The sequence below is a fragment of the Drosophila gunungcola genome, chromosome 3R (genome assembly GCF_025200985.1).
Source record: "Drosophila gunungcola strain Sukarami chromosome 3R, Dgunungcola_SK_2, whole genome shotgun sequence".
Lineage (NCBI taxonomy): Eukaryota > Metazoa > Arthropoda > Insecta > Diptera > Drosophilidae > Drosophila > Drosophila gunungcola.
The window spans coordinates 17,345,048-17,366,423 of record NC_069139.1 but is presented as its reverse complement, the minus strand read 5'-3'; the positions used below and the strand labels follow the sequence as shown (position 1 = coordinate 17,366,423).

Below are 21,376 nucleotides of genomic sequence, written 5' to 3'. Positions count from 1 at the left end.
TTCACAATTCTTTGTAAAATCTATTATCTTAAACCGTTATGTGGACTTCAAAATAAAACTGTTGCCCAGATTTAATTTGTGGTGCCTTTCAAAATATTTATTACTCCATATATATGCAACGAAATGTCACAGGTATTTTTCTGATAAATAAATAAGACTAACAGTGCTAACAGATAATTTAAATATGGCTTGAAAAAAACCTGAGTCTGATCCAGTAACAAATGTTTTTCCCAATCTAATCAATTATTTTTTTGGGTTTGGCCATATGCAAAACCCGTTCGAATATACACAAAGACCACGCAGGTAATATAATAATCCAACTGGTGATTATCAATTCTTTGCCTGCCGTAACTCTCATTGCAATGGCAAAACAATGAATTATTTCCCAATCGCTTGTGTTTGTGTATAAAATTTGGGAAATTCAATGAAATTTCACACATTTTTTCGTGAATGCCTGTGTGTTAGCTATGAAAAAATGGTTTTGTCGGCCCCTCCTGGACCTGTGGAGCGAATCCAACTCGTTTTGGGTATTTTTTAGAAAGCCACTACAGTTGCCGTGTACGTATTGGCATTTGTCATACGATTACCGCCGAGTGGCGCAGTAATAGAGCAGATTGGCTCTAATCCCATGTAATTCAAGACTCACCGAATTGCTGGCTGCACAGATCCCACGCCCACAGATTCGATGGCGGTGGAGTGGATTTCGACAAATTGTTGGCTAATTACAGAGGGCCACACGAATCTTCCTCTTTCTCTCGCACAGGGATATACCAATGTTGCCAATTTCTGTATTTTTTCTCTTTTTTTGAGTGGCCACCACTTTCGAAATATATTTTTTTCCAATTGGTTTTTTACGCGCTTCTCAAAGCGGCACGCAATCTTGCACAAGTGTATAGAAAAGAGGGATTCCAAAATAGTTGCGACAGGTTTGAAAAAACTGGGAGCGCGCCACGATCCGATCCGAATCGATACGAAAACCGAATTAAGTCCCGAGTTGGAAAAAGTTATTTTTCGAGACGAGACGAGACGAGCGTTACGCGTTCCAGAACCGCGCTGCCAGGCAGACGAAAACAGACTCAGCTTAAACACGGCTTGCAAAAACCACAACACCTGACGTCGACGGCTCAGCGGCTCAGTGGCTCAGCGGTTCGGTGATTCGGTGGTTCGGCGGTTCGGCAGCTCAGCAGCGGCAGATCAGCGTCGACTGCGACGGCAACTGCAGCGTTTTGTGGGCGGTAAGCGAAGCTTAGCAGCGGCAGCGGCAGCGCCAAAAAACAAGCCAAATTGAGTGGCGCAGTTTGGACTGCGGATTGAAGTATGTAACTAACCGCACCTGAGCATCGGTGTTGGCTAGTGCGAATGTTATTATGGTCCAATTTTATGAAAACTCGTAAAGCCAGTGAGCCGTTAAAAAAAAAGAGATTAACACCGTACCCCACTTGAAAGCTGGTCAGTTGGGTTAAAATGGCGTCTAAAATGCAAGATCCATACCATATATTCTAAAAATTGGGGCACATGTTTCAAGTAAAAAGGTTTAATATATAGAATATATAATACTTATAAAGACGAAATTAACAACAAAAATACTTAAGGGCATTAATGACATTATATTCGAAAGACAATACAAAAACTTTTAGTTGACTTTTTTATATTTTATTGAAAGGCTTAATATATCATGTACTTTCGAGCTCTATGAAGATATGATGTATGAAGTATTTAAAGTCAATTAAGCTTTACAAAAATATAAAAAGACTAAAACCCAAAAAAATTTAAAAGTCTAATGGCTTTAAACTAATTTTTAAAATATAACCCATACGCAGGGGAGTTCCTAATCTAAAAATGTTGTTTACTTTTAATTGCACTTTTAATAATCAGCTTCTGAAATTGTCATAAAAATTGTGCACCATTTGGTATATAATTTCGTTTCATACTCGGGCAGTGAAAACAAATGTTTATTTTACCAACCCTAAGCTAAGTTTTCCACAACTTAAAGTAATTATTTACCTGGCTTGAGGGTTAATTAGAGACAATATTGGAGCCTGGACCCCATCTGTAAAATTTGATCTGGCTGACAGGGCTGAACCCACACGGACCTCGGGCTGACTCATCCTCCAGTGCAGTCCACATCCGCCCAATCCCAATCGAAATTCCCGGCCCACTTGATATTCCTGCTCCGTTCGCCCGGAGACGTCGTTCGACGTAGTTCGCTCATAAATTTTGCATTTGCTCTGTGATTTTCCTTTTTAGACGCGACAAGATTTCACTGATTTCGCATATACATATCCCAGCGATTATAATATATTCGCCAAAGCATTCTATACTCAGTTCTGTACTTTTTAGCTGCTTTTGCGGTAATCGCAGGTCCGCCATCAATCACGTAATTCCCAGCATGTTTTGTCGCCGATCCCATCTGTATCTCAACGCAGTATCTTCTCACACCAAACAAAGCCAGACGACGCAGAGTCTATAAACCCGAATATATCTCGCATAAATGCTGTACCGACGCAAAACAAAACAAAAGGCCCATTAATGACAAATGCAAAATAACAAAATAATAAAGCAATATTTGCGAACCAACCATTGCATATTAATGGTGCCCTCATCAAAAGCCACTCAAGTGCACACTTCGACGTTATGATCCGATCTTGTTCAGATCTGACAATGACATGATTCGCTTTTGATGTTTAATTACTTTATTTTGGAAGCACAATGGGTTGCACATTTTTTGATGCCTTAATAAGTACAATGTGTAAGGCTAGGATTTTGTTGTGTAATTCCTTTTAAATGCTATTTAATTAAATGTACAATCTGTCACTTAAAAGTAAGACTTGTGGGGAATTTTGAATTTATGACTTACCTTTATAAGTAAATCGTAGGCGGATGGTTTACAATATATTTACACAGCAAACTAGGTTTGGAATTGTGTGAATAAACATGGGTAAAACAGTTGAAATGAGACAATACCTATAAACAGAACTATTTATTTAAAGTAAGAAAGCTGAATTTCTCACCAAGGGTTATTGAAAATTAAGCGCGAAATCTGTTTTCACACCTGTCTCTAAAATTATCATACTATATATTGACTTTTGAAGTTGTTAATCAAGATTTACAGATAAGGAAGTATATTTTTATCTATTTATTTTTTTATTTCAATAGTAAAAACGATTTTAAAGTGCAATTCAACATAATTTTTTGGCTAATCATTTAAATAGCTTGCTATGATTATCGTTTCTTTAATCAAACATAAAAAGTTTATGGGTTGAGCAATAGCGTGCACCTCCATGGCGTAATCGTATCGCAATAACCATGCGGCTTTGCCATTTAGTCGCAGTGAAATCCAAATGCAATAAACGCAACCGGATTTTAAGAACCCACCAAAATGGAGCAATAAAAAAAAACAAAAGTTGACCTTGGACTTGTCGCCCGCCGTCGTCAGAATCCGGCCCGAAATCTCGAATCCATCTAAATGGTTGCACCCCCAAAACTGGTCAGCGCCATCATCGCGATAATAGCCTAAGCAAATTGCCAAGTCATTCGGGTTTTTGCCATGCGTTATTCTGGCAAATCAACAAGCAAATAACGCCAGGCAAACAGAAGTAGCAAAAACAACATCGACATCCAAAAGAAATCAAAGTCAAAGTCTAGGAGCTGCAAATCCGAAAGGTAATTGCCAGGGCTAATTCGGTATACGGAGTATGGAGTACGGAAAATCGTCTCGTCACTGCATAATTATTCGAGTAGACTCCATGATGAGAGGGCTAGTGTCTGGTAATTTGCCGTTTCTGCCGTGATTTACTATTGACTCTGGTGTCGAGCACCTTGATTTATTTTATGACTCAACGCATCGTAGCGTGCGCCTCCGTCTCCAATATGTTCTTATAGCATAAAAATGCCATCTGATGCTTTGGATACCCTTCAAAAAAAGTATATCTGTTAAATTTCTTACTCTAAAGACTAATTAAGATACTTTGATCATTAAGATTTTATTATATCATCTGGATGTTAGTCGAAAGCTCTAAAATAAGCAGAGGAGTAATACAAAATATTTCTTAAAATAATTTAATAGAAATGAGAAACACACAACTAAATGTGAAAGAATTTAAATGTATATTAGTAATATTTGTTTTTTCCACTTTTATTCTATACTCTTGTTTTTAGCTTAAAGTATTCAGCTCGATCTTAACTGAAATAAAACCATTTCTGTGAACTTAAAAATGTTTTAAGTTACTTACTCTCTAATTGAAAAGTCAACAAATGACAGTATTCAAATTCTACTGTAAAAAAGTTAAATTTAGAACATTTTTCCTTGAATAATTTGTTAGGGAATTTGTTTATTGTTTATTGTGTTGACCACGCTTTTTTCGAACGATTTCGCAATTCCATCCATCGAGAGTATAAAAATATCAGTCACGGTTAGAACGCAAAATTACCAACACATTGGCTGCACACATCACAATCGCACACTGGAAGACACACATGGACATGGATGAACGGCATCCATTGAAATTCAGAGCGGGTTCAAAGACGGTCGGCCACGGCAACAAATCGTGCAAGCAACAACTCGCCGAATTGCATGGAGCAACATCTTCATTCCGGGGGTTCTGTGGGGTTCCGTGGGGTTTTCTGGGGTTTTATGTTCGTGGAAGTCCGAGGCAGATGGGGATGGGGATGGGGTACAGTGGAAGCCGGCAAAGCGATTCAGCTAAATGCATTCGAGTGCTTTATTGATTGGGTTTCGTGTGCTTCGCAGAGAGTGCAAAAATGTATGAAAATCTATTAATTCTACTCGGGGATAAGCAAATGCTTCTCAAGTGGGTTTGGATCTGGGGATCTGGGGATGGAGTCGGGGATGGGGGATCGCAGTTTGGGGATCGGGGATCGGAAGGGGCAGCAGTTAACTGGCCAAGTGGCTGACGTCGACACGGACATGACTTTTGGTTGACAGGTGTTGTCAGGCCATTAATGAAAACAGGTAGGGGAACGAGATGTAAACAATAGCCGAGTTTTCGACTGCAAGATACCCGGTCATTCATTCCTTCGCTTAAAAATAACTTATCTAATTTGGCATGGAAATTAGATACAGAGCACTCCTTGCAGTTAAACAATAATTTAATTTAAAATGGAAATTACAGACGTTGCTGACGTCAATTTGATTGCATTGTTGACACCGATTTAACAATCAACAATTAAATTTGAAATAATAAATAGAATTGTATTCTCAAAAGATCTTAAACAGAATCTAGAGAATTGTAAAAATATACTTTATGGAAACCTTATATGGAAAAATACAATCGATAAACACTTTAATTTATTATAATTGTTATTATTTTTGTAATATAAAATATAACTTTAAGACTTTTAAGTCTACATTTGATTAAGATTTATATTTTAAAATCTAACATACTTCTTTCACATAGAATATACCCCTGATTCCTATAGGAATGAAATCTGTTAGATGTGGGGGTCGATAGAATGGAATTTAGAGTTTTCCTATGGCAGGCCTTAAACTTGGCGTGTACTTGACTTCCGACTTTGAGTGTTACTCAATTGTTTGTTTATCGAATCTAATAATATTTGACTTTCATCAATTGGCAATCAAGTGAGGGAAAAAAATACGCAGGCAATTAGCTAGGGATTCACATACCCGAATCTTTGATGGGGAAAAAGGTTTTCCGGCGTCAATTTCAAAGTGCTGACAAGTGGGGAAGCTTCAACTGGACGGCAGTAAAAGCCAAGTTAACGCATCAAAGAGGCTTTTAAATAATAATTACGTGCTGACTGGGTCAAAGGTCAGCTCCAAAAACTCAGTCAAGGCAATTATTATGATGGTACGCAATCGTTTGGGACTAGCTTTATGAATAGATTATAAAATTAAGGGCTTACAGGGTCTAATGCATTTTGTGGCATTTTTCAAAGTCAAATTTAAAAGGCAATGGGCCTAGAAATGCACATTTATATAAAATGGAAAGAATAAATATTGTAAAATACTCAGGCTACGAGATTGTCAATTAACGAGGCAAAAATTGATTGATTACCCGCTAATCTATAAACGTAGAAATAATTATGTTATAATTATTGGCACAGACACGAGTATCTAATTTGTTGACAAAGCCTAAAACAAGGAGATTTTTTTAGAATTTGTATCACACTTCCATTAGCAGCCAAATCATGAAGAGGGTACTGGTCATTTGGCTGCTAATTTTGCTGTTTGAGCATTTTCAAAGTGTAAAAACTGTTTTTTTCCCGTCAAACATCCTCAGTAATGTGTTATATATTTAAGGGTGCTGTTATTTTTAAACTGACCAATGCAGTATGTGAGTCCTACAACAAATCCTGGGTGGAGTTCGGTGTGTGTCGCCTTCGAGCCGTGAATCGAAATAAAGTCTGCCTTAATGTCGATGCTAACTTGCTTCATCCGGTGCACGATGTAATAGTGAAGGCCCAATTATTTAAAAGAGCCAATGGCTACAAGCCATGGCTCTATAGCGTCAATTTCGACGGCTGTCAGTTTATACGACGGAGAAATAACGCTTTAATTCGTATTGTTTGGGATCTTTTTAAAGAGTACTCGACACTCAATCACTCCTGTCCATACGTGGTAAGTCGGGTGGAAAATCTAAAAAAATAAATAAAATACATACCAACTTTTATACTAGGGTCTGCAACAAGTTAAGAACTTTTATCTGAGATCCGAGAAGCTGCCTACTCCCATACCCACTGGGGATTATCTTTTGATGATCGACTGGATATTTACCAAGAAGCCGCAAGCTGCCACAAATATATACTTTACCTTTGTCGAGGATCTTAAAGATAGTTAAAAAATGTTGTTTTCTATAATCGGAAAAGTCCAATAATTTTCTTAAATCATTTCGAGTAATACGTATAATTGAAAATAATTAATGACGCAGAAAAATAATAAATAAATTATATAAGGAAATTTAAGAAAGTTTTATTTGAGACCAACATTTATGCATTCAATTTTTGATTTATTTTAAATAAAGAAAATATTGAAACTCAGATTTTGAGCAAAAGTATTTGGTGATATCCAATATACATACCTACCAACTCCATCAGTAATTTGAACAAAAAATTGCTTTTATCCGAGGAATACAAATGCGATTATTAAATCTTTGTTTCTGAGACCACCAACAGAATTTCCGCAGCCGGAGCAATATCGTAATCGTAATTTAAAACAAACAATACAAAAATAATTACCAATTAAGCTTATTTTAAATTCACATTCCGTATTGCACAATACAAAAACAGCCTTGTCGGGGTGGCAGCCTCAAAAATTAGACAATTTGGATAAGCATTTAAAAAGCGGATTGTTTTGCAATACTTTAGGTATATTTGGCTCTTTGGTGTTTCGGATTTGTTTCGTTACATTCGAAAACTATAACAAATTTACATATATTAAATGCATACCCTTTTAAATCAAAATTTTAATTCTCAAACATTATCCGATTACGGATTACAACAAAGCCTTTTCAGTTTCTGACAACATCGCAACGAATGAAGATAAGAGTCGATTATAAAAATGTGATATTTTTAAGCATTTAAAAGCTTTTCAAAAAAATTGTTACATTATTTGAGTAAAAACAATGACTTGGAGTCCAGAGAGTCGACCTTCTTGTGCTCCCGGTACTGAAGAGAGGTATTGTTTCCCAGGCGCACGACTTCGCGTAGTTTGTAGCCAATCTCTAGGATGGCCTCCTTGTCCTTGGCATTATTAGTCCAGATGGAGATCTTATTGACCTTTCGGCGAATCCTAACGACAGCTCCGCAGATCTGATCGCAATGATGGCAGGCCTCGCCAATCAGACAAAGCAAAACATCGAGCCACAGAAGGTCCATAACGTCCTGGGAGTTTCTATTTACTATGATCAACCAACGACCGCCCTGCACATTTGACGGGTCCTCCCACGTGGGACGAATATTCTCTTTAAAGAGTGAGTAATCACTGCCCAGTTTGAGCTTTGAAGGCGGCTCGATGCGGTAATACAATCGCCAGAAGGCTTCGACGGAGCTGAAGCTGCCAATCTTGTTCAGGTTGTCCTCCCACGACTTGGCGGGATCGACATCCAGAAGCCACAGGGTCCATGTGTTCTGTAGCTTATGCTCCTTAATATTCCGGGATGGAGAAAGGGTTCCTGCCAATTCAGCAGCCTGGGGATTCCCCTCATTCGCTTTCGTTTCTTGCACTGTTTTGAGGTTAATCCTCTTCTGAAAGCCTTCCATTTTAGGTTTGTGGCAAAGAGTTTATGTAAACTAGAACTCTTTATGTTTATGTTTATGTTTATGCTGACTCTATCCGTAAGCAGTTGAAATTTGTTTACTTTTTATTAAGCGGGTAAAGTGTGACCGAATCCATTTGTTCAAATTATTCCCCCTCTCGTTTTTTGTACTCTAACGACCATTTTAAACTCGAATTCTAGTGGTTAATAAGGTGTGTCCCTATTGGAATTTTCTGTTTTCGCTTCAGTTTGAAAGTAAAATTGGTACTTACATAAATAAAATTTTAATGTTGTGAATTTGGCCACTTAAATGACTTTAATGGAAATATTTTTTATGTAGACAACATTCAAGATGTATCGCTGTTGCTTATAATAACAATAAGCATAACGAAGTTCACATTATATTTGTATCTTATAGATGCATAACAGAAATTAATCCATTTATTAAAATAAATTCGATAATTTTGCGTATTGTAATTAATATTAGTATGACATAAAGAATTTTTCGAGATTAGTTATTCAGGGATCTTAAAATATATCAATAATGTTTGTGCATTAATAAAGGCAACCCATATGAACTACGATATAAAAGGTCCGTTGAAAACCTTTAAAGTATACAACGATTGGGTATTATCAACTTTATGCGCGTGGTACTGAACAGTGGCGTGGCTTACCAGGCGCACTACTTCGTGTAGTTTGTAGCCAATCTCTAGGATGGCCTCCTCGTCCTTGGCATCATTAGTCCAGATGGAGATCTTATTGACCTTTCGGCGAATCCTTACTGCAGCTCCGCAGATCTGATCGCAGTGGTCGCAGGCCTCGCCAATTAGGCAAAGCAAAACATCGAGCCATATTATATCCAAGTCGTCCTTGAAGGCACTGCCGATTGTGATCAACCAACGACCGCCCTGCAGGTTTATCGGATCCTCCCACATGGGGCGGATGTTCTCTTTGAAAAACATGTAATCACTGCCCAGTTTGAGCTTCGATGGCTTCTCGATGCGGTAATAAAGGCCCCAGAAGTCCTCGACGGTGCTGAGGGTGCCAATCTTGGTGAGCACGTCCTCCCACGACTTGCGGGGATTGTTGTCCAGAAAATACAGGATCCATGTGTTCTGAAGCTGGTGCTTTTTAAGATTTTGGGATGTGGAATTGGTTTCCGTTGATCCACCAGCAAAGGGATTCCCCTCCTTTGTTTTAATCAAAGACTTGGGATTGGCAAAGTTATTCATTCTCTGAACCCCTCTTTGCGCTTTAAATTGAATGCTGGCTGAGATCACTTCTGTGCCGCAGATTAGGAAAGCGCTTATTTAGAGTTAACTAATATTCAATTTTTTTTCTGTTTATGTGCATGCAAAGTGTGGCCGAAGCTTGATCTGTGCTAAATACTTACAATCTTTTTTAAGCTTTCCAAAATGTTTAAATTCCATTCATAGTTACAAATAAAGTTGGTACCTGCCTAAATTTTAAATTCCTTTTTTTTTAATGAAATTGAAATTTTTAATAGAAGCCGCCCTTGCTTAAAAAATTATCGATAAGCGATCTTGGTTACTGTTACATGTAAAATGTAAATATACACAATGTATAAATGTAAAATACATAAGTTTAAAGCGAAGAATTGTGGTGAATGGCTTATTATTTAAACCCATTACTCAAATCTTATTTTACACATTTAAATCTAAATGTTATCTACGTACTTCCAATTTACAGAACTAAAAGCAATCGATATCTATCGATATTTCGACTGATTTTCATCGGCATCTCTGCCAGCTCTAATAAATATTGATTGCTAAAACAAAAAGAATTTTGCACTAACTCTGGCCCGCAGTTACTGCAAATTCGCGCCAGGATGGATATGATAAACAAGTTCTACTCATCCGCCGTGCAAACGGTGTCCACTTTGTCCGGCGTTTTGCCCGGTAACAATGTGACGCGGGAGTACGAGGTGCTGGAACAGGTGTGCACCGCCGGAGTGGGTGAGTTTACTTAACGTTCCCCTCCATACGGAACCCAACATATTGTGGCTAATATCATGTAATCCCCAACGGATAGGACTCATGTGGAAGGTGTACAATGGCCACAAAAAGAGCACAAAACAAGAGGTGTCCGTCTTTGTCTTCGAGAAGAAGGCCCTGGAGCGCTGGTCGAAAGATGACAGGGAGACCATGTTGGAAACACTGCGACGGGGCGTTCAGCAGCTGACCAAGATACGTCATCCACATGTGCTAACCGTGCAGCATCCGCTGGAGGAGAGCCGCGATTCCCTGGCCTTTGCCACGGAGCCGGTTTTTGCCTCACTGGCTAACGTTGTGGGCGATAATGTGCGCTCCGAAAAGAAACTATACGATGTGGAAATCCGACACGGTCTGCTGCAACTCTTCGATGGCCTGCAGTTCCTCCACCAAGACGCCAAGATTGTGCACCGCAACATCAGCGCCGAAACGATCGTGATCAACAAGAACCGGAGTTGGAAGCTCTTCGGTTTCGATTTCTGCATCGCCAACCAGCCAGCCACGGATGGCACACCCCACTGGCCATTCCGGGAATACACCACTTCGCTGCATGTCCTGGCGCAGCCCAGTCTGGAGTACACGGCACCGGAGCTGGCTTTAAGCAGTATCAACACGCCGGACAGTGATCTCTTCTCGTTGGGTGAGTATGGAGATAAAGGAATTCTTTATTGACTTTATCAAATAACCATTCGAAAACAAAAGTCTGTTATAATTGAATCCGCAGGACAAATTTGTAATTGCACAAAGAATCAGAATATGTTTCCCTTGATTTTATCAGCACCCATATTTAATGATATTTTTGTCTATGCGTAAATCAGTTATATGACTCACAATAAGCCAATTTATTTTTAGATTCCTTAGATAACTTAACCAACATTTTGCATGCGATTATTAAAAGGCAATAAGACAACAAAATCCATTTAAATAAGATAACTATAAAGTTTAAATGAGATTTCTTATACCTCTTTTCTGTTTGGCAAAATTTAAAAAGTTGAAAATCAATCTCACTTAATCGCTTTTCATATATTTTATATAATCCCTAGGCGTGCTCATCTTCACTACCTATGCCGGCAAGCCGCTGAAGATGTTTGGAAGTGATTACAGCAGTTTTCGGCGCTACGCTAATGATCTCAATCAGCGGAAGTATCCACCCATGAATGCAGTGCCCAGCGAGCTGACCGAGAGCCTCAAGGCGCTGTTGCATCCCAGTGCCAGTCTGCGGCCAAAGCTGCACGAACTCAAGCAGATTGCTTACTTTCAAGACGTTGGCGTTAAGACCCTGAGCTATTTGGACTCGCTTTATCAGTGGGACAACCTGCAGAAGTCCAAGTTCTACAAGGGCCTGCCGCAGATCATTCCGACGCTGCCGCATCGAGTCAATTTGCACTCGATTCTGCCGTATTTGGTCAAGGAGTTCGTCAACTCGCCGATGATCCCGTTTGTGCTGCCCAACGTCCTACTTATCGCGGAGATGAGCAGCCAGCGGGAATACTGCGATCACATTCTGCCGCACCTGAAACCGATCTTCAAGCTGACAGATCCCATCCAAATCTTGCTGATCTTTATGCAGAAGATGGATCTGCTGCTGAAGCTGACGCCGGCGGAGGAGGTGAAGCAGAGTGTGCTGCCGCTGCTTTACCGCTCCTTGGAATGCGACATGCCCCAAATCCAGGACCTCTGTCTGGCGGTGCTGCCCACATTCTCCACCCTGATCGACTACAACGCAATGAAGAATTCGGTGCTACCTCGCATAAAAAAACTGTGCCTGCAGAGCAGCAATGTGTCGGTGAAGGTTAACTGTCTAATATCTATTGGCAAGCTACTCGAGAACCTGGACAAATGGCTGGTCCTAGATGAGATTCTGCCCTTCCTGCAGCAGATTCAAAGCCGCGAGCCCGCTATCATAATGGGAATTATTGGTGAGTGTTTAAAATCAATAACTGCTTTTGGAAAGTAAATAAATCTATTTTGGGTCCCTTTAAGGCATTTATAAAATTGCAATGACCAATACCAAACTGGGCATAACCAAGGACGTGATGGCACACAAATGCATTCCTTATCTAGTACCTTTAAGTGTGGAGAACGGCCTTACAATAGCTCAATTTAACACTATTATAGCCCTGATCAAGGAGATGCTGGGCCGGGTAGAGCAGGAGCAGCGGGAGAAACTGCAGCAACTATCCACCATACAGAGAGACAACAAGTGAGATAGTTTTGCTTTATATAAACATATCGAATGCAATTTAAAACATTTACCCTCCCCCTTACAGACCCAAAGACGCTTCCGAAATATTGGCCAATGAGCTGGAGAGCTCTACTCTCTCCCAAAATGGTGCCAGCAATGGCAACAAGATCAACGATGACATGTTCTCCGGTTTCACAGTGGCCCAGCCAAAAGCATCCAGCGCCGCTCCTATTGCGCCCGTAAAGGCCAGGGAACAGCTCAAGTAGGAATCAATCAAGACGGAACCGAACAGCACCTGCTGAAACTCAAGAAACATTTTGTTATTCCAGAATATCGCACAACACAATATCGGCGCCGCCGGCAGCCCGGCCAGACATTCTTTCCTCAATGATGCAGAGCAACCTCACTGGTCTGGGGACAACTGCAGTGGCAGCTGCTCCTGCACCAGCCGGCACACAAATGCAGACCAACAATGGTTGGCACAGTGCAAATCCGCTGGTTATGAACCATCAACTGGCCTCGCCACAAGCCAGCAACAACAATACCTTTTCGTTAGACGACCTAGATCCCTTCGCTGGTGGAAAAGTCGCTGCTGTCGCCCCCAAACCCAGCAGCACAAACGGTGCCAATATGTATACGCTGCAGCAGCCCACAGTGAACTACATTTATCCAAGTGGCTACAGTCTGAACAGTATTCAGCAGCATCAGCAGCAACAACTTCTGGGAAAACCCAGCCAAGCTCCAACGCTACAGCCGCAATCACAGCCGTTGTTGCCGTCGGATAATCAGAACCTCAACGCTCTTTCCCAGCAGGATATACTTAACTTCTTAAACTAGATAAAGCGTAGCCAATAACAATTGATAGATTTCCATACTCCATATAACTAATATTCAAGGAATCTTTATAAACCATGTTGCGTCGATTTGCGTGTTTTTTAAATTTTAAGAGCCGAAAGTAATCTTTGAGTATTTTAGGATATTTCTTTTTGTAGACTTAATTAAAGTTTTTTTATGCTTATGCTTATAATAATTATTAAATGATTCTTCCACTATCATATGACCTTGAGCAGACTTACACAAACTATCATAAAAACAAGTGGAAAAGAAAAAAATTATCATAAAAAAGTTTAATAGATCGTCCTACATCAAACTGCATAAAAATCCGTTGATTGCTTTCGTCCCTTAGACTTAAAACGTGCAAAAAGACTTAGCATCGTATTTGAGATAATATTATATACATAAATGTTTCTGTGCAAGAGTTTGAATGTCCCGTCTAAATGTGTGCGTGTTTGTTAGAAATGTTTTAAATTATATTATGTAGATTTTAACAGAAGTCCTTTGGATTCTAAATCGTTGTCACATTCCGCAATCGATATCAATTGTGAAACGAACGAATGCATATAGTTAAATAGAATATGTATTATTATTAGCTAGACAAAATAGCCAACCAACTATATTTTACGCATTGTGCAATTGCTCTTCAACTATATTTTACAAAATATATCAATTCAGTGAAACGGTTTTCGGTGTAATAAAATAATAGTATTCTTCATTCTTAAAAAGGCGAAAGATGTACAGACAAATTTCGTTTTTTTTATTTTTAAATCGTTTATTGATTATTTTAATATTCAATTGAAATGTAATTTATGAGTAATATTTGAGTTATATAAATCTTTAACAAAATATATTGTTTTAAAAAAGAAAATTGTTTTTTTTTATAATTTCAAGAAAAAAATTCGATAAAGAATTGCAAAGTAAATATTTTGTAAGGCATTTGTTATGCTGAAAAAAACTCTGCTTACCACACCGGGAAGCCAAATTTAATGGGAGTCTAATTTAATAAGAAACGGCGATGACGAAGTTTAAAATTATGACTATGAGTACAAAAATTCCGATTGGCGCAATAAATAAATTCAAAACAACTTTGAAGTTAAATTGTACATTCTTAACATTCGTTTTATTTTAAAATCATCATTTCATTCAAAAGTAGGCGAGGTATAATTTTAAAATCTTGTTTTAGAATAATCTCCAACTGTTTTTTTTGTCATTTCCTTTAACAGACTTTCCCACAACATTGGGTAAATTTATTTTAGCAACATATTGATTAAAAGGCGAACCCAAATATAAGTTAAATGGAAAAAAAACAATATCATTTTATAGTTTACTCCATTTTTTATTGGCAGAGGCAGAGCGTGCTTAACATGGTTGATACCTTTGGTAATTTGGAAACACCCGTGTTGTACTTCAATTACAGATTCGACTTCCCCATCTTTTCCTGCTTCTTAGCCTAGTGAATAAGATATCACGATCGATTCGGAACGCATTGTCTAAGGCGGCTGCTAATCGGTTACTAAGCTAAGTGCACCCAAGTTCTAAAACAATTCAAATGACCGACTAACAAACCCGCGGTTGGGCTACGAAAACGATTTGCCTACAAGCTAAATATAACAAATACTGGCACTGGCACTCAGGTCTCCACCAGGATGTGCGTAAACAGGCTGTGCATTCGTCGCTCCACCTCCTTGTAGACCAGCGAGTTGAGTCCGTCCGAGTGCTGGCGCATGGTCGCCGACCTCAGGAGCGCCACTCGGTTCGCATTGGGCCGCTCCGGCTTGTGCTTCAGCATTGTGTATTCACTGAATTCCATCGCAAATCGACAGATATCAATGTTTAGGGCCTGTAGGCGCTCGTAGAGATCATCGTCCTCTCCGCCCCAGCCATGATACAGATTGGACATGCCGTTGATCTGCTGGAACTGTGCGGTGTTGATGGCCACCACGCCGCCAAAGAGACCTCGATAGGGCAGCCGGAAGCGCCAGTGATCCAGGGCGGAGCACATGTGCCGCGGCCGCTCCGTACAGGCGTATATCTGACCCGAGTTGAGCGGTAAGAGGTCCACGTCATGGAGGATCAGGCAGGGAAATCCATACTCCGCAGCCACCTGGGCGCCAATATTGAAGAGCATCGCCCGGTTGAAGGGTTTGTGGTCAAACTGTTCGACCAGGAAAATCCGATAGTGGATCAACTGCTGGGGCAGGTAATTGTGCATGTAGGTGAGGAAGGCGTGGAGCTGCTCCTCACGCTGCCTATACGGCACAATGATAGCGGTGCTGTAGCGGGCCTGACATCCTTCCGGCCGGAACTCACCACCTGGACGGACGCCCCGCTGCATTGCCGCATGGTAGTGGGCTAGGTGGTAGACGAACCTGTTCTCCGAGATAATCTCCGAGTAAGTGCACTCGAACACCTCCTGCAAGGACACATTTCGGGTCACCTGGCGCAGCAGCGCCTCCTCGATCTTCGATCCCTCGATGTAATCATAATGTGATGCGAACCGGAAGGGCAGGCACAGGTAAACGATGAGCGTGAACAGGCCGACGGCGAAGAGCAGGTCATAGGTGCGGTAGCTCCGTAGCCACAACCACGCAAACATCGTTGGCAGGAACTGGAGACTCAGCGGGATCGGTCGAAATACCGCATCCTTACTCCGGATGCAATCGCGATTGGCGGGCGGTTCGCCGATAACAGCTGACGACCAGGGACGCAGTTAATCGCGCAAAGACTACTACAGTGGCACTTCAGTAAAATTTCTACGTTTTTATATTTATCTGAAACCTTTTCCTAATAAATAAAAACTTTATTTAAAAAAATTTAAATTACATGTTGTTTACAAAAGAACCAGGATTAATTATTTTTTATTCAAACTGTGAAAATAATTTTAACATTTTATTTCAAATACACTTTCAAGAGCATGCACTGTATGAGCAAACATGTTCCTTTATCTAAAAAGCAGATAAGATTTATATTAACTTTGAGTCATGGGTTATCAAAAAAGAAGGCAATAAATGACTGATTGCTTTGCAATAAACATTTTCCTTGACAAGCAATACATTTGTTTATGTAGTTTTAAAATGTTATGTATATTTAAGCCATTTTATATATCAATTAAATTTGAAAAAGTGTTTTAGGATTACCAAATAAATGCCAATAATATGATTGTTACCATAAAAACAAATTAAAAAAAAATTGGATTTTCTAGGTATGCTAATTTCTGGTTCCTCCAACTGATATTTACTGTATAAACAAAGCAATGAGCTATTAAAAGTCTGGCAACACCATGTAATTTTGTTGTGCATCCCTGGACCGGCGGAGAACTACGAGTTTTCTTACCATTTCTCGTCTTTAACCAATGTGCCGGCGGTTTAATTGGCCAAAATGACGTCCATTATCAAACTGCACACAATATCCGGAGCGATGGACGAGTCACCGCCTTGTTACATCCTTCAGATCGACGATGTGCGAATTTTACTCGACTGTGGATGGGACGAAAAGTTCGACGCCAACTTCATCAAGGAGCTGAAAAGGTAACGAAAGAAAAATTAAGGAAAACATAATGCATTTTGTCCATCCCCAGGCAGGTGCACACTTTGGATGCAGTGCTGCTGTCCCATCCGGATGCCTACCACCTGGGCGCACTGCCTTACTTGGTGGGCAAGTTGGGGCTGAATTGCCCAATTTACGCCACCATTCCCGTGTTTAAAATGGGACAGATGTTCATGTACGACCTGTACATGTCGCACTTCAACATGGGTGACTTTGATCTGTTCTCGCTGGACGATGTAGATACGGCTTTCGAGAAGATCACCCAGCTGAAATATAACCAAACGGTGTCTCTTAAGGGCAAGGGCTATGGAATATCTATAACTCCGTTAAATGCTGGACACATGATTGGAGGAACCATCTGGAAGATCGTCAAGGTGGGCGAGGAGGATATAGTCTATGCCACCGACTTCAATCACAAGAAGGAGCGCCACTTGAGCGGCTGCGAGTTGGACAGGCTGCAAAGACCTTCGCTGCTGATCACCGATGCCTACAATGCACAGTACCAGCAGGCCAGGAGAAGGGCACGCGATGAAAAGCTGATGACCAACATCCTGCAGACGGTGCGCAACAATGGCAATGTTCTGATAGCCGTGGACACCGCTGGACGCGTTCTGGAGCTGGCCCACATGTTGGACCAGCTGTGGAAGAATAAGGAGTCCGGGTTAATGGCCTACTCGCTGGCCCTTCTTAACAATGTTAGCTACAACGTGATTGAGTTCGCCAAATCGCAGATCGAGTGGATGAGCGATAAACTCACGAAGGCCTTTGAGGGAGCCCGCAACAATCCCTTCCAGTTCAAGCACATCCAGCTATGCCATTCGCTGGCAGACGTCTATAAGTTGCCCGCCGGTCCAAAAGTGGTGCTGGCCAGCACGCCAGACTTGGAGAGCGGATTTACGAGGGACCTCTTTGTACAGTGGGCCAGCAATGCCAACAACAGCATTATCCTAACCACACGCACTTCTCCCGGAACTTTGGCCATGGAACTGGTGGATAACTGCACGCCGGGCAAGCAAATCGAGTTGGACGTCAGGCGAAGGGTTGAACTAGAAGGCGCTGAGTTGGAGGAATACATACGCACACAGGGCGAAAAGCTGAATCCTCTCATTGTCAAACCCGATGTGGAGGAGGAGAGCAGCTCCGAGTCCGAAGATGACATTGAGATGAGCGTCATCACGGGAAAACACGACATTGTGGTCCGTCCAGAAGGTCGACATCATTCCGGCTTCTTTAAGTCCAACAAGCGGCACCATGTGATGTTCCCCTATCACGAGGAAAAAATCAAGTACGATGAGTACGGCGAGATCATCAATCTGGACGATTACCGCATTGCAGATACGGGGGGCTACGATTTTGTAGCCATGGAGGAGCAGAACAAGGAGAATGTAAAAAAGGAGGAACCAGGCGTGGGAGCAGATCAACAGGCCAATGGAGGCATCGGCGACAACGATGTCCAGCTGCTGGAAAAGCCCACCAAACTGATAAACCAGCGTAAAACCATTGAGGTAAATGCCCAGATCCAGAGGATCGATTTCGAAGGTCGCTCCGATGGCGAGTCCATGCTGAAGATTCTCTCGCAGCTGAGACCGCGGCGGGTTATTGTCATCCACGGCACAGCAGAAGGCACCCAGGTGGTGGCCAAACACTGCGAACAGAATGTAGGAGCGCGCGTGTTTACGCCCCAGAAAGGCGAAATCATTGACGTGACCACCGAGATCCACATCTACCAGGTGCGCCTGACCGAAGGTCTTGTTTCCCAGCTGCAGTTCCAAAAGGGCAAGGACGCGGAGGTGGCGTGGATTGATGGTCGACTGGGCATGCGTGTCAAGGCCATTGAAGCACCCATGGACGTCACCGTAGAGCAGGATGCAGCTGTGCAGGAAGGCAAGACTTTGACCCTGGAGACCCTGGCCGAGGACGAGATCCCCATCCACAACTCGGTGCTCATCAATGAGCTGAAGCTCTCCGACTTTAAGCAGATCCTCATGCGCAACAACATCAACTCGGAGTTCTCCGGCGGCGTTCTCTGGTGCAGCAATGGAACACTGGCATTGAGGCGTGTGGATGCCGGCAAGGTGGCAATGGAAGGTTGTTTGTCAGAGGAGTACTACAAGATCAGGGAGCTGCTCTACGAGCAGTATGCTATCGTTTAATATTAAACACGACGTTTCTTTAAACTCCACTCTCTTTAAGATTAGAAAAAGTTACAATTTATTTTATAAAGTTGATTGATTTTATTGTCTACATAAATGCAGCATGGGATCCTCTGCCCTCGGCCGCTTCTTCTTCCACTCTTCGATTTCGTCCTCTGTGGGCGCCTTCACATCATACATGCTGTTGTATGCGCGCTTTCGATCGTCCAGCTCCTCAGGAATCTCTTTTTCCTTCGTCTTCTCCTTTTCCTCCTTGTGCTTGGATTTTTGTTTGCGCTGCTCCTTGGCCTTCTTTCTCTTCTCGCGCTTCTTAGATTTTTTCTTAGACTTTTTCTTCTCGGGTTTTACTTCCTCCTCCTCCGATGAGGAGGATTCCGAACTCGGGGCTGAGTCAACTTCGGAGGCGGGCCTCTCGGGGGGCACTTCTGGTACCTTAAACTGGATCTGGGCGGGGGTTTCTGCTGAAGCTGCTGCTGCTGAGCTGGAGCTGGTGGGATGCTGATCCGAGTAGCCCTCCGGCTCTTGCATACCCACACAGTATGAATTCTTAATAAAGGACTTGCAGCATTTGTAGCCCCATCGACCCGCATTCCAAAAACTGCCCCAAACGGTCGTGTGGTTGTTGATGTACACATCCTCCTCGTAGATACTACGCGCTTTTGGCTTCTCCACGCCCTTGATCACCTTACCGCTGCGAGAGTACTCAATGTACTCCTCGGTCTGGGCCAGCAGCAGCGATTTTGGCGGCACCTGCAGGTGCTCCTCGCCTCCGTACTTCTCCACAATGTGCGTTTTGGTCTGAAATTACAAAAGAAAGTTGTAAATATTGCTTTGGGGATTTCAAGGCATAATTAAATACTAACACTCGACTTAAACTGTTCCTTCTTCTGCTCGTACTCTTTCTGGAGCAGCTCCAACTTAGTGGGTTCGGCCAGCAGATGCACATCCACACCCTTGCCATGAGCCTCCCAGGCAAACAACTGAGCCGTGGCCTGAGCTGTGGTGTCTCCAGAGAAGCGCACAAAGTTCTCACCGGCAAACTCAGCTCTGCAAGATTTAATGGTTAAGGAATCTCTTTACTTGAATATGTTTTCGCAACTCACTCTTCATCGGGCAGCGCTGGATTGGGATTGTCACGCATGGAGCGTGTTTTGGGATCGTAGTAAGCGGAGTTGGGGTCCAGGTTTCGCAGATATTTGGCTGTGTCCTCACGGATACGCAAGTTACGCACTGTGATGCGCTGTTTGGAGTCCACCTTGGTACCAGGCATGTCCACCTCGTCCACGTACTTGTCCTCATTGCCCTCCTCATCTGATATCTCGGCATCGGGGTCTAAAGGGGTAAATATTAGAGATATGGAGACAACATTTAGAATGAGGTTGTAACTACCGTTCTTTAGCTTTTCGGCCTTAAGCTGCCGCTTGGCCTCCTCAACCTTTTCATACTCCTCGATGATCTCCCTGTGATTAGCCGGATCGTAGCTACTCCAGCGATCGCGTTTCTCGTCATAGTTTACGGCCGCCTCATTGACCAAATGCTCGTCGTGCACAACAATGGATTCGGCATACTTGGCTTGTACTTTGCGCGGCCGCTCTAGGCAATCCTTGCGTTTGTGGGTGACCGCTCCACAGTTCTCGCAGGCTCCTTTTCGAAACTTTGTGATGATGCGTGTGGTGTTGAGACCCTTAGGAGCCCTCTTGTCCAACTCTCCCTGTTCGTCCTCGTGCTGTGGACGCTGATGCTTCAGCGTAGGTCCCGCCGAGCCGTAGTACCACGGGGCATTCGATATGTACTGCGGGATGTGCGGATTAATGTCGCGACCCTCTTCGTCGACGGCGGCTGGTGCTGTTCCAGCTTTGCGGGCCTCCTCCAGCTCCTTGGCCTTGCGCCAGTCCTCGCGCGACTTTTTCTTCGGCTCCTCCTCCGCATCCTGGTCGTGCTTGCTCTGGATGATCTGCGAGACCGGTGTGCGCATGGCCCCCGAACTCATCTTGCCTGATTTTATTTATTTACCAACTGCTAAGTAAAATTTCTTGCTCTTCTTGCATGGCCAATGTTGGTAAGCGCAAAAGCCGTTCTTTGGCAAAAGGTGTTGGAAAATCAATAAAATTTTGGTTTCTATCGATGTTTCATCGAAATTTGAAATTCAGTTTTTGTTTTTAACAAAACTTTATTTATTTATAAGAACTTTTATTTATAAGTAGGTGCTTGTACACAACAGCAGATCACAGTCACTGACCAGTCTGACATTGGTCTGTTGTGTTGCCAGTCGTCTTTATAGATCTCCTCAGTTGTTTCTTTTTTTGAAACAATCAAAACTTCTCGCTTTGTTATTGATATCAGCTCTTCCAAACATTGATCTGAACGGCAATGTTAAATCGTCGTCTTCCTAACATTTTTATGTTAGAT

The 21,376-nt window shown here is 42.1% G+C and overlaps 8 protein-coding genes across 8 annotated transcripts in view; 3 read left to right on the top strand and 5 right to left on the bottom strand.

Moving 5' to 3' along the window:
* LOC128266687 (fatty acyl-CoA reductase wat) overlaps window positions 1-1,080 on the bottom strand; it is a 29,900-nt gene extending 28,820 nt beyond the window's left edge. The window contains exon 1 of the mRNA XM_053003376.1: window positions 647-1,080. The gene's annotated coding sequence lies outside the window, so the exon portion shown is untranslated. The remainder of the gene's footprint in view (window positions 1-646) is intronic.
* An 11-nt stretch (window positions 1,081-1,091) lies between these two features.
* Window positions 1,092-6,879, top strand: LOC128266692 (uncharacterized; the record flags this gene model as incomplete). Its single annotated transcript, XM_053003380.1, has 3 exons — window positions 1,092-1,235; window positions 6,281-6,598; window positions 6,657-6,879. Coding segments are annotated over 3 exons (624 nt in total), but the record flags the coding sequence as incomplete, so codon positions are not given.
* Window positions 6,880-7,325: 446 nt separating this feature from the next.
* Window positions 7,326-8,528, bottom strand: LOC128266691 (eukaryotic translation initiation factor 4E1-like). Its single transcript, XM_053003379.1, has one exon. The coding sequence runs from the start codon at window positions 8,236-8,238 to the stop codon at window positions 7,585-7,587; it is 654 nt and encodes a 217-aa protein (XP_052859339.1). The 5' UTR covers window positions 8,239-8,528; the 3' UTR covers window positions 7,326-7,584.
* Window positions 8,529-8,684: 156 nt separating this feature from the next.
* LOC128266689 (eukaryotic translation initiation factor 4E1-like) lies at window positions 8,685-9,609 on the bottom strand. Its single transcript, XM_053003378.1, has one exon. The coding sequence runs from the start codon at window positions 9,464-9,466 to the stop codon at window positions 8,813-8,815; it is 654 nt and encodes a 217-aa protein (XP_052859338.1). The 5' UTR covers window positions 9,467-9,609; the 3' UTR covers window positions 8,685-8,812.
* A 397-nt stretch (window positions 9,610-10,006) lies between these two features.
* Window positions 10,007-13,994, top strand: LOC128266683 (SCY1-like protein 2). Its single transcript, XM_053003361.1, has 6 exons — window positions 10,007-10,210; window positions 10,287-10,886; window positions 11,290-12,165; window positions 12,230-12,449; window positions 12,517-12,693; window positions 12,761-13,994. Exons 1-6 carry the CDS (start codon window positions 10,084-10,086, stop codon window positions 13,266-13,268), a joined length of 2,508 nt encoding a protein of 835 aa, XP_052859321.1. The 5' UTR covers window positions 10,007-10,083; the 3' UTR covers window positions 13,269-13,994.
* Window positions 13,995-14,273: 279 nt separating this feature from the next.
* LOC128266688 (beta-1,4-N-acetylgalactosaminyltransferase bre-4) lies at window positions 14,274-15,972 on the bottom strand. Its single transcript, XM_053003377.1, has one exon. The coding sequence runs from the start codon at window positions 15,862-15,864 to the stop codon at window positions 14,899-14,901; it is 966 nt and encodes a 321-aa protein (XP_052859337.1). The 5' UTR covers window positions 15,865-15,972; the 3' UTR covers window positions 14,274-14,898.
* Window positions 15,973-16,537: 565 nt separating this feature from the next.
* LOC128266684 (probable cleavage and polyadenylation specificity factor subunit 2) lies at window positions 16,538-19,028 on the top strand. Its single transcript, XM_053003362.1, has 2 exons — window positions 16,538-16,795; window positions 16,846-19,028. Exons 1-2 carry the CDS (start codon window positions 16,647-16,649, stop codon window positions 18,965-18,967), a joined length of 2,271 nt encoding a protein of 756 aa, XP_052859322.1. The 5' UTR covers window positions 16,538-16,646; the 3' UTR covers window positions 18,968-19,028.
* Window positions 19,002-21,142, bottom strand: LOC128266686 (pre-mRNA-splicing factor Slu7). The gene is made up of 4 exons (XM_053003375.1): window positions 20,357-21,142; window positions 20,071-20,299; window positions 19,831-20,014; window positions 19,002-19,765 (listed from the first exon to the last, which is right to left on the bottom strand). Exons 1-4 carry the CDS (start codon window positions 20,955-20,957, stop codon window positions 19,049-19,051), a joined length of 1,731 nt encoding a protein of 576 aa, XP_052859335.1. The 5' UTR covers window positions 20,958-21,142; the 3' UTR covers window positions 19,002-19,048.
* Between the last annotated feature and the right edge of the window lie 234 nt (window positions 21,143-21,376).

Excerpts from the sequence above, each read along its gene's own strand:
- LOC128266691 (XM_053003379.1), bottom strand. The coding sequence starts at position 8,238 with ATGGAAGGCTTTCAGAAGAGGATTAACCTCAAAACAGTGCAAGAAACG.
- LOC128266689 (XM_053003378.1), bottom strand. The coding sequence starts at position 9,466 with ATGAATAACTTTGCCAATCCCAAGTCTTTGATTAAAACAAAGGAGGGG.
- LOC128266684 (XM_053003362.1), top strand. The coding sequence starts at position 16,647 with ATGACGTCCATTATCAAACTGCACACAATATCCGGAGCGATGGACGAG. Across the intron at positions 16,796-16,845 it reads TTCATCAAGGAGCTGAAAAG|GCAGGTGCACACTTTGGATG; the intron begins GTAACGAAAGAA and ends GTCCATCCCCAG.
- LOC128266686 (XM_053003375.1), bottom strand. The coding sequence starts at position 20,957 with ATGAGTTCGGGGGCCATGCGCACACCGGTCTCGCAGATCATCCAGAGC. Across the intron at positions 20,300-20,356 it reads GGCCGAAAAGCTAAAGAACG|ACCCCGATGCCGAGATATCA; the intron begins GTAGTTACAACC and ends TTACCCCTTTAG. Across the intron at positions 19,766-19,830 it reads AGGAACAGTTTAAGTCGAGT|ACCAAAACGCACATTGTGGA; the intron begins GTTAGTATTTAA and ends TTGTAATTTCAG.
- LOC128266683 (XM_053003361.1), top strand. The coding sequence starts at position 10,084 with ATGGATATGATAAACAAGTTCTACTCATCCGCCGTGCAAACGGTGTCC. Across the intron at positions 12,450-12,516 it reads ACCATACAGAGAGACAACAA|ACCCAAAGACGCTTCCGAAA; the intron begins GTGAGATAGTTT and ends TCCCCCTTACAG. Across the intron at positions 12,694-12,760 it reads AAGGCCAGGGAACAGCTCAA|AATATCGCACAACACAATAT; the intron begins GTAGGAATCAAT and ends TTGTTATTCCAG.
- LOC128266688 (XM_053003377.1), bottom strand. The coding sequence starts at position 15,864 with ATGTTTGCGTGGTTGTGGCTACGGAGCTACCGCACCTATGACCTGCTC.